Here is a 9,715-nt window from a genome sequence, read left to right as displayed (position 1 = left end):
TCTCATCTTCTCATCTTCTCATCTTCTCATCTTCTCACCCTCGCCTTGATCTTCCCTCGTCTTCACATTTACAGACCCTCACCTTCACATTTACATGAAACCAACCTCCTGAAACAAATGCTGACCCCCCTCCAGGAATTAATCAGTCAATATGAGAACCTCAAAAAGGCCTATGCAGACAAATGTGCTGATTATAATAACGAAGTCGAGTCGCGCCGTATGTGGCAAAGCAAGGCTTCTATAGCCATGGAAGAAAAAATGGCCATTACTCGAGCTACCGTTAGCTCCTCCCCTCCCTCTTTTACCTCTTCAAAAGTTCCGTCCGAGCTCATCGCAAGAATCATAGGAATCGAACCCTTTCGTTTATGCCATTATTGACGGCGACGGCGCCATCTTCAATGATAACCTCCTCGCCAAGGGCGCCGAGGGCGGCGCCGAGGCCGCCTACCTGCTACAGACGGCCATTAAGTCGTACATTAAGGATGCCTATCCCCAAACCAACACCGGCGACTGGACCATTATCGTCCAAGTTATCCTCAACCTCGACGGCTTGGCCAAGAAACTCCACGCCTGCGGCATCATCCCCAATACACCCGAGAAGCCCACCCTCGCCGGCTTCGCCCGCGCCTTCGGCCGCTCCCAGCCCCTCTTCAGCTTCATCGACGTCGGCGGCGGCAAGGAGTCCGCCGATCATAAGATCCGCGAGATGATGCGCCTCATGGTCCGCGTCTCCCAGTGCAAGCACGTCTTCTTCGGCCCGTGCTCCGATAACGGGTACCTGCCCGTCCTCGAACCCTACAAGCGCGACGACGACGTCTTCCACCGCTTCACCCTGCTCGAGACCGTCCCCGCCCAGCCCGGCTTCCTCGACCTCGGCTTCAACACCGCCAGCTTCCCTACTGTTTTCCGTTCCGACCTCCTCCCTTCGAGGCCTTTGGTCCAGGCCCTGCCCCCTGCCTCCATCTCGTCTTCCGTTAACGGCATCGACAAGGCCCTCCAACGCTCGCACCCGCACTCGCTTCCGCACCCGCTTCCGCCTGCGGCCGCGGCCCCATCCCCATCCCCGGCCCCTTCCCAGCTCTCGCTCCCCGGGCCCCCCAAGACCCCCAAACCCTCCCAGGTCCCCGCGCCCTCCGAGCCCTCAGGCGACCAGCAAGCCAGCCCCGTCACCGCCACGGCCACCACCACCACCTCCTCCTCCGCAGGAGGCTCCTGGTCGACCATCACCCGGATTATCCCCAGCGCGAACCCCAAGGCCATCGACATCCGACCCACCAAGAAGGCGCCGCGGAAGTACTACCTCCTCAACGCCGACAGCGAGCGTATCGACGAGCCGCTCCCGCGCATCGACCCCAACGCCGAGCGCAAGTTCAAGGACATGATGGCCGACAACGGCACCAACTTCTGCAACAACCACTACCTCCTCGGCGGCTGCGACACGCCCGGCTGCACCTACTACCACGGCGAGAAGCTGCCGCCCGCCGTGCTCCTCGTGCTGAAGCAGAAGGTCCGCGGCATCCCCTGCGAGATGAAGTCGGCCTGCGATAACGTCGATTGCATCTACGCGCACCACTGTCGCTGGGCGCGGAACTGCCCCATGTCGTCGTGCCGCTTTTCTTTTAGCCATAATATGGATACTGTGAGTGCCCCCCCTGGCCTTTCAGCGTTCCAGTCTGTTTGAAAGATTGTCTCTTTTTGCTTACTTTACATCCCCCTACCAGACGCCCCGTATCAAAATCTTCAACGATAACACGGTCCAACATATTGGTCCCAACAAGTAAAACCCCGGCTTTACTATCTATCTCTTTACTTTAGCCCGCTGCGTTGTGTTTTTTTTTTTCGTTTGTTTACGGCTCCGCTGTCATCCTACCTACGAAGGGGTTCTCGCCCAGCCGAAAGGTATGGTCTTCCTTACCTAGGTAGAGGTCCTATGGCGTGGGAAACCCTGGAATCGTACTTTTTTTCCTTTCTTTTTCTTTTCCCCCTGCTTTACGATGCGAGTGTTTCTGCATGATGGTTCACGTCTGGCCGTGGACCTCATTGCAGAGCTATATATATATTTATTCCCTCTTTCAACACTGCTTTCGTTTTGTAAACTATTCCTAACCATTGCCTGTCAGGGGAATGGGTCTTATATATATATTCCGTGGAGTACTTTTGCCCTCACGTATGTGGGCTTGTGCTCTTATTCCACTTCCCTCCATTTACGAAAGGAGAACCTCCTTGTCTCAGTGCGCTACCCCATATTGTGTTCCGTAAAGTCATGCTGGTCTCGCCCCTGGGAACACAGTCGCAATTACTCCTTGGCTTGGAATGGATGTCTTTGGCGACGGCAAGCAGGAAATATCAGAACACTTTTGTTGTTATCTGGGCAAGTAGCTAGCACATTTGTCAAGCTATCCTTGATGATTCGGAGAGTAAACACCGTCCAACCGTCCAACCGTCCAAGAAACCCAAGACGCCACCCTTGAGAAAGCAGGAAAAAAAAAAAAAAAAAAAAAAAGGGCGAGACTCAACGCCACCACCACCCGTCCTAAACACGGCTCACCGAGGCAGCTCTCGCAGAAACATCAAAAATATCGTTCCGCCACCCCTCCCTCTCATACTGGTAGGCCCTCTGCCCCGCCAACGCCCCCTCCTCGTTCCACACCTTCACCAGACTCCCGGGCGCATACACCCCTCTGAACACCCCCCGGCCGGGCTGCGTAACCCCAACGCGCGTATACAGGTCCGGATCCTCGGCGGGCACAAGCCTGGCGGCCACGGCCCGCAGATACGTCCACAGATCCTGCGGGTTCGCAATGCGCGTGGCGCGCAGCCTCTCCCTCGCGAAGAGGAGCTCCCGGTTCGCGGCGTGGCACGCGTCGGCGATGGCGCGGGCGACGGCCACCTCCAGGGCCTTCCGCAGCAGGGGCCGCACGAGGGGCTTGAGGAGCCAGGCGAGGCAGGCCAGCTTGGTCTGGCGCAGGTCGTACTGGAGGCGGTGGATGCGGACGCGGACGCCGCGCAGGGTGAGGATCTGTTCCAGGCGCTCTCTGCCGACTTCCACGTCGACGGCGACGTCGATCCCCCTCTCGTCGAGGTGGAGGCCCACGATGCCGGAGTCGACGAAGCGGAGGAGGCCCGAGTGCAGGCGCAGCCAGTAGCCGACGTCCTCCGCGGCGAGGGAGAGGCCCGAGACGGCGATGCGCATGAGGGTGGTGACGGAGGAGGTGGTGGCGAACCTGGCCTTGCGGACCTCGACGTCGTTCCTGGTGGTGACGTTGAGCTTGTAAGGGAGGAAGGAGCTGGCGTTGACGGTGCGGCCCGGTTCGAGGATCAGGTTCTCGAGGAGGAGGTCCATGGCCGGGGTGGAGACCTCGAGGCGCGGGATGGGGATGTACTGGACGGCGTTGACGAGGAGGGGGACGAAGACGTTGAGCGAGTCGGAGACCAGCTCGGTGTTGGTGTACTGGTGCGCAGGCGACAGGGTGGCGAGGATGCGCTTGGAGGTCTGGAGGAGCTTCTTGACGTCGGCGTCCTGGAGGACGGAGCGGATGGCTTTGTGCAGGTGGTCCAGGAAGGCGTCGACGTCGTCTCGGACGGACGACTCGTGGGTCAGCTCGCGCGACTTGGCGCGCACCTCCTGGAACCTGTCCTCGGCGTGGTCGAAGAAGTCGGGCTCGGTGAGCATGTCCTGGACGAGGTTGCCGATGCGGCGGACCAGGTCGTCGAACTCCGGGTCGCTGTTGGCGTGGGACATGACGGCTTGGAAGGTGTGCTCTACTTCCTTCCACTCGTCGCGGTCGCCGAAGGAGGTGACGAAGGTCCAGAAGTTGCGCATGGCCCGGTCAGCCTCGGGATTCATGTGCACGTCTTCCTCGGCGGCGCGGGCCGTGTCGGCGAGGGCGTGGGAGTAGACGAGAAGGTAGCGGCGGATGAGGAGCGACAGGGTGGACACCGAGTCAGAGTAATCCCTCCGTTCCCTCAGTTTCACGACGGCCTGCTTGAGCCGATGCAGGAGGGTGTCCTTTTCGTCGCCGGTGATGTGCTCTGCAAGGCTCTGTCCCGCTTCACCGGCAACTTTCGAGGCGCCGTCGGCCACGGCAGAAGATACGTCGGCGACCTCTTTCCCGAGGTCGGCTTTGGACGGTGGAGACTGCGAATCTCCATCGGGATGCTTGAGAGCTTCTTGCTCCTCCTGGGAAGGCTCCACCTTCTTTCCAACCTCCTTGGATGCTTCGGCAAGGGTGAAGGCAGTGTCTCGGAAGACCTCCCGGCCGACGGTGGTCAGGTCGGACAGGAAGATGCGAAAGTCCGAGTTGGTCAGCAGCAGAGAGCCCACGGTCTGCAAGCTTTTGTAGGCTAGGCATGGAAGGCAGAGAGTTAGCAGATCTGTTCGTTTCACATTGCTTGGATGACGGCAGTGGGGGATTATGATTATTATGCTGTGATGCCTTCTACTTACCAGCTGTAGTGTCTGCCTTGGACTTGGCCCTCGAAGCCCGCTCGGCAATATCATGGGCATCGACGGATAGACGGGACTTGGTGAGGAACCAGATGAAGTCTTGGATCTGATCCTCGGAATTTTTGTGGTGCAGGAGCTCGATGAACTGGGTGATCAGAAGACGGACGTCGAGGATGAGAGAGTGGCCCGAAGGGCTCAGGTTCTCGGGAGCATCGGGGGAGAGGATGTCGGCAGTGAGAAGGGTGCGTAGGTTGGTGGTGAGCTGGTCGTTGGACGGCATGTAACCCTTCCCCAGGGCACGGAGCATTTGATAGGTGTGCAGCTTTTCGCGGAGGCGGGCCTGGAGGGCGGTATCGCCGCTGTAGCGGGGGAGAAGGGGCTCGCGTTCCTCTTCATCCCGGTGCTTTTTGAAGAGGCCAAAGCAGGAGAACATTGCGGCGGCGCTGAAGTGCAGAAGGTGATTATGTTCTGCGTTTTCCGAACAGAACAATAGGACCGAGTGCGAGGAGATTCTAAGGTTGCCGATCCCTCATCCGGAGACTTGCGATGGAGAAGATGGGTCCAGGGCAAGAGTGTGCGCTGTCCTAGTAGTCGTCATATGGTATCATTAGCATCATGCGTCCATGAGTCCACGAGTCCACGATTCCGCGACGGTTGGAGGTTGGATGGTGTAGTACGTCTTGTCTCTCTTCCTCCCTCGGTAATTCGTCAATATGTAGGGATGAAGAGGTGGAATGATCAGGCAGGAGAGGAATATCCGTCTTTCATAGAGACATTGAGCCTACCTTCTTGAGCATCGGTATTGATGTATGTAATTTTGGGAATTCATCTTTATCTTGTGACACTGGTGGAAAGCTTCCTAACTAGCCGGGCGTCGACGCAGCGGAACAGTTGCAAGCAAATATGGAGGACGACACAATGACGTCGTTGATATTATTGGAGTGGACGGGTACCCTCTTATCTTATCGCTTTATCTTATCTCCGCCCATCCAAGAGTAGCCACCGTAACATGAGAGTAAGAGGACAGTTAAGAGGACGGCAGTGAATGCCGGAAATTAAAAGCTGCAAGTTAAGAGTGGGCGACATTGACTTGCATGTTTGTGGACGAAGATGGGCAGCATGACACGCGTGACGTGCATGCTTTAAATTAGCAATTATGATACTCGGAAAACGGAATTGAAGAGCGACGAGGTTGAGAGAGCGATTGAGATATGAAACAGAGTTGGCCGGTATCGGTCAGAGCAAATGCAGATTTCCGCAGGACAGGCACACTTCAAGAGTTGGTTGATTCGTATTACAAGGTACGAGACGGATCAGGACGTTTGGTAACCAATGTGCGGGATCTTGCATGTACGAAGTACAGGATTCGGGCTGTGGCTAGAGTGGTTACAAAGTACACGTACATGAAATGTGCGAAATGTGGCCAAGCCAATCAAGGCTAACCGTCAGTGCGGGGTAAGTCGTCGGCTGAAACAAACAACCGCGAGGCAGGCACTGCACTCGGTCGTGGTTGCCCTGGAGACGAGACGGAGACGCCACATGATCTCGGACCGATGTATCCCGTCCAAAACATCGCATGAACTATCCAACCATCACACCTACATACACACACACATTGCATACAGCGTACCTGCTTGCAACATACGCACCCTCTCTTTTCCTCTTCCTTCCTCTCTCCACTGTCTCCCACGACTCTGCTAAATTTGGCTCTGTCTTGCATTTCATTCCAGTCAATACTTCGACTTGCCTTCCGTCCTCCACATCCTCCGCATCTTCCACGAACCCCACGATACAGGCAAGCCATTCCTCGATCAAACGGAAACGACTCGCCCATCTTCTTTGACTCTCTATCTCTCTATCTGTCTCCATCATCTGCATGACATGCACTTCGTTCTGGGAACCTCACGGTGACCTCTTCGCAGCCGGTGCATGGTAACAAAGCAGATTAGACGGCGCCCTGCGCATCTCGGTGCATCCGCGCGTGAAAGAAACAACAAAAACAAAACGAATCCACAGGAATAAACACCACACCACTCTACTGCCACGCCGCGCCTATCCCCCTCCCCGCCTCTCTGGCCACGCGTCATCCTGTGTACCCGTACCTACCCTCATCCCCATTCACATTCTCGACACTCCTTTACCACATTGGAATTCTTCCCTCCACCCTGTTTTCAACGCGTCTAACCATGGACGCCGGTTACCTGTCTCAACAGGTCAACTCCATCATCGGCCAGCTCCACGGTCTGTTCGATGACATAGGAGTCCCTAGCCATGACCGCGACGTACGAGAATCAGAGGTGAGAATTCAATCATCTTCCCTCCCATGCATTGTGCTACCACCTCCACGGGCTGGCTATGACTAACGCCCGTCCCCTCTTTAGCTCTTCGATGCTCTGTCCAAGGCCCTACATGACCAGGTCCGTCTGGTCACGGCCGAGAAGGAAGAGATGATCGCCGAGGCCCAGAAAATGATCACCACCATCCGCCAAATGGAAGCCTCCCTTGACGACTCCCGTACTCGCCGCAACTCCGAAGACGATGACCTGCAAATCACCTATCCCCTTGCGCGTTGTCTCCAGCTGCTGCGGGAGAAACACATCCAAATCAGCAGATTGCACAAGGAGCGGTTCGAGCAAGTAAAGAGTGCGTATATCTGTTTTGATCGTCGATCGTGTCTTTACTCTCACGACGGACCTGGGGAAAATTTGGCAAAGAAAGCAAGAAAAGAAGAAGAAAAAGAAAAAAAGACCGCCATGCTGACACTTATCGAACAGAACTCGTAGAAGCCCTCGAGTCGTACTCGTCACATCTTGAGCCGACCTTTGTCAAGATCGCCCTTCCTCCCACCGGCCCCAACCAATCCATACCACCGACCTTCGACCTGTCCCCCACCTACGTCGACAAGCTCGACCACGAGTTCACCCGAGTATACGAGGAGTATGCGCGTAGGGTGGCCACCGTCCAGGCCCTGTGCGAGCACATCATCCAACTGTGGGCTGAGTTGGGCACCCCGCAGGCCCAAACCGACGGCGCCATCGTCAAGCACTACCGCGACGCGCCCGAGCAACTCGGCTTGCACGAGGAGGACATTGTGCGCCTGCGGGCCAAGCACGACCGCTTGGCGGACGAAAAGAAGAACCGCGAAAAGCGGCTGAAGGACCTCCGAAGCTCGGTCGAGGCGCTGTGGGAGAAGCTGAACGTCGACGCCGCCGAGCGCAAAGCCTTCCTCAACGCGAACCGCGGCTGCGGCATCCGCCAGATCAACGAGTTCGAGGACGAGCTGGCCCGGCTGAACGAGCTCAAGCGGGAGAACCTCCACCTCTTCGTCGAGGACGCCCGGTGCAAACTCCAAGAACTGTGGGACGCCTTGTTCCTCTCGGAAGACGAGATGCTCGAGTTCACCCCGGCCTTCTCGGACGTCTACAGCGACGCGCTCCTCGAGGCGCACGAGAGGGAAATCGCGCGTCTCGAGGCCCTGAGGGACCAGCGGGCCCCGGCCCTCGCGCTCGTCGAGAGGCACCGCAGTCTTACGCACGACCGCGACGAGCTCGCCGCCTCCAGCCAGGACGCTTCCCGCCTCATGATGCGCGGACAAAAGGGCGAGAAGCGCGATCCCGGCAAGCTCCTCCGGGAGGAGAAGCTGAGGAAGAGGATCGCCAAGGAACTGCCCAAGATGGCGGCCGAGTTGAAAAAGCTGCTGCAGACCTGGGAGGACGAGTACGGCCGGCCGTTCCTCGTGCACGGCGAGAGATACCTCGACGTCATGGAGGCCGACGAGATCAGAACGTCGGGCGGCCCCCGGTCCAAGACACCATCCGGCGTGCCGGCCTCGGCTACCAGGGGAGGAGGAGGAGGAGGAGGAGGCGGAGGAGGCGCCAAGTCGGCAGGACCACCTAGTCGCGCCAACAGCGCTACCAGGCCGGCGGCTCGAGCGGGCGCGAAAACACCCACGTCCACGGCCACGGTGAAGGGTGCGCCGCCGGCAGCGACGCGCGCGAATACGAAGGGAAGTCCGTCTAGGATACCGGCCCGCGTTCCCCTTTCCAATTTGAAGCACGGAAATAACTCGCCCGAGCGGCCGCGGCAACGACCCGAGACACGAGCCGAGAGCAGAGAGAATAATAATACTAGGCCCAACGGGAACGGGACGACGACCGCGATGCGCAACGGGGCGCCGATGCGGGCACCGCCGCCGAAGATGCGGGATCTGGTTCCCGTGCCCGAGCTCGAGGCCCCCGTGGACCCGTACTACCAGTCGATGGGACTGGGGGGCGGCAGCAACATCGTGCGGCAGGCCGAATTGGAGGATGTGTACGAGGACCCGCCCGCGCCGCCGCCGCCGCGGCAGGCGCGGGCCAACTCGACGCTGTCTTCTCACCCGTCTCAGTCGTATTCGCAATACGATTACCCGTCGCAACATCACCAACATCGCCACCAGCAACAACAATACCAGCAACAACAACAACAACACCAACAACAACAACACCAACAACAACAACACCAACAACAACAGCAGCACTACCAGCAACAGCACCAAGTCCCGACATTACGGCCAGTCGCCAACCTGACGACAAAGACATCATCCTACCCGCTAGCCCCCCCGCCGCCGCGCCAGATCTCCAACTCGTCCCACGGGTCCAGCAACGTGACGGGATCGGAGAACTGGGAGACGTACGACGACAACAGCGAGCCGGAGGCCGACGCGTCGGACACGTACTACGCCAAGGTGCGGGCGGCGCGGGGGAAGCGGATGGAACCCGAGGCCGAGCCCGGGTTCCGCCCCACGGACAGCCAGACGAAGAGGATGCGCGGCATCCCGCCGATGGGGATGGTGCCGGCCGGGCATGTGTACGTTGATGACGACGGGCACCGGGTCGTGTCCAAGGGGAGTGAGTGGACGGATGAGGATGCGTATTGAGAGAGGCGGCCATGATGGATGATGACACATTTTTTTGTGTGTGACGATTATGGCCTTTCCCCTTCACGCGTCGAGACGAATTACCTTGCTTTCGTTTCTCGTTTTTGTGCCGGATGACTTTGTTGCGCGTCTTCTCGGTTGCAGGGTGGTTGGCGTGTCACAACACCTGTTTGCACCACCACCACCTTCACCTTCTTATTGGGGGGCTTTTTCACTTGCGCCTCTTCGCTGTAATATGGCTAGGCCGGCTGGCTAGCTACGTTGGCGATGTAGACGCCAGACGTACCTCTCTTCTCTTCTCTTCTCTTGTTTTCTTCGTTGATATTAAATCCCCGAGCGAGTCTCCCCCC

General features: G+C 58.1%; 3 protein-coding genes across 3 annotated transcripts in view; 2 read left to right on the top strand and 1 right to left on the bottom strand.

The window, feature by feature from the left end:
• Positions 1–2,277, top strand: part of SODALDRAFT_333058 (hypothetical protein) — a 2,584-nt gene extending 307 nt beyond the window's left edge. Inside the window, exons 2-4 of the mRNA XM_028611873.1 lie at positions 1–279; positions 347–1,639; positions 1,722–2,277. Of these exons, the coding sequence (XP_028466277.1) occupies positions 118–279; positions 347–1,639; positions 1,722–1,781 (1,515 nt within the window). The 5' untranslated portion in view covers positions 1–117 and the 3' untranslated portion in view covers positions 1,782–2,277. The remainder of the gene's footprint in view (positions 280–346; positions 1,640–1,721) is intronic.
• SODALDRAFT_163056 (hypothetical protein) lies at positions 1,720–2,502 on the top strand. The gene has a single exon (XM_028606947.1). The coding sequence runs from the start codon at positions 1,995–1,997 to the stop codon at positions 2,469–2,471; it is 477 nt and encodes a 158-aa protein (XP_028466276.1). The 5' UTR covers positions 1,720–1,994; the 3' UTR covers positions 2,472–2,502.
• Positions 2,503–2,533: 31 nt separating this feature from the next.
• Positions 2,534–4,880, bottom strand: SODALDRAFT_339870 (hypothetical protein; the record flags this gene model as incomplete). Its single annotated transcript, XM_028612893.1, has 2 exons — positions 2,534–4,344; positions 4,448–4,880. The coding sequence occupies 2 exons, from the start codon at positions 4,878–4,880 to the stop codon at positions 2,534–2,536; spliced, it is 2,244 nt and encodes a 747-aa protein (XP_028466275.1).
• Between the last annotated feature and the right edge of the window lie 4,835 nt (positions 4,881–9,715).

Source organism: Sodiomyces alkalinus (genome assembly GCF_003711515.1).
Source record: "Sodiomyces alkalinus F11 unplaced genomic scaffold SODALscaffold_5, whole genome shotgun sequence".
NCBI lineage: Eukaryota > Fungi > Ascomycota > Sordariomycetes > Glomerellales > Plectosphaerellaceae > Sodiomyces > Sodiomyces alkalinus.
The sequence above is the reverse complement of the archived record's forward strand: the minus strand, read 5'-3'. Positions and strand labels throughout refer to the sequence as shown.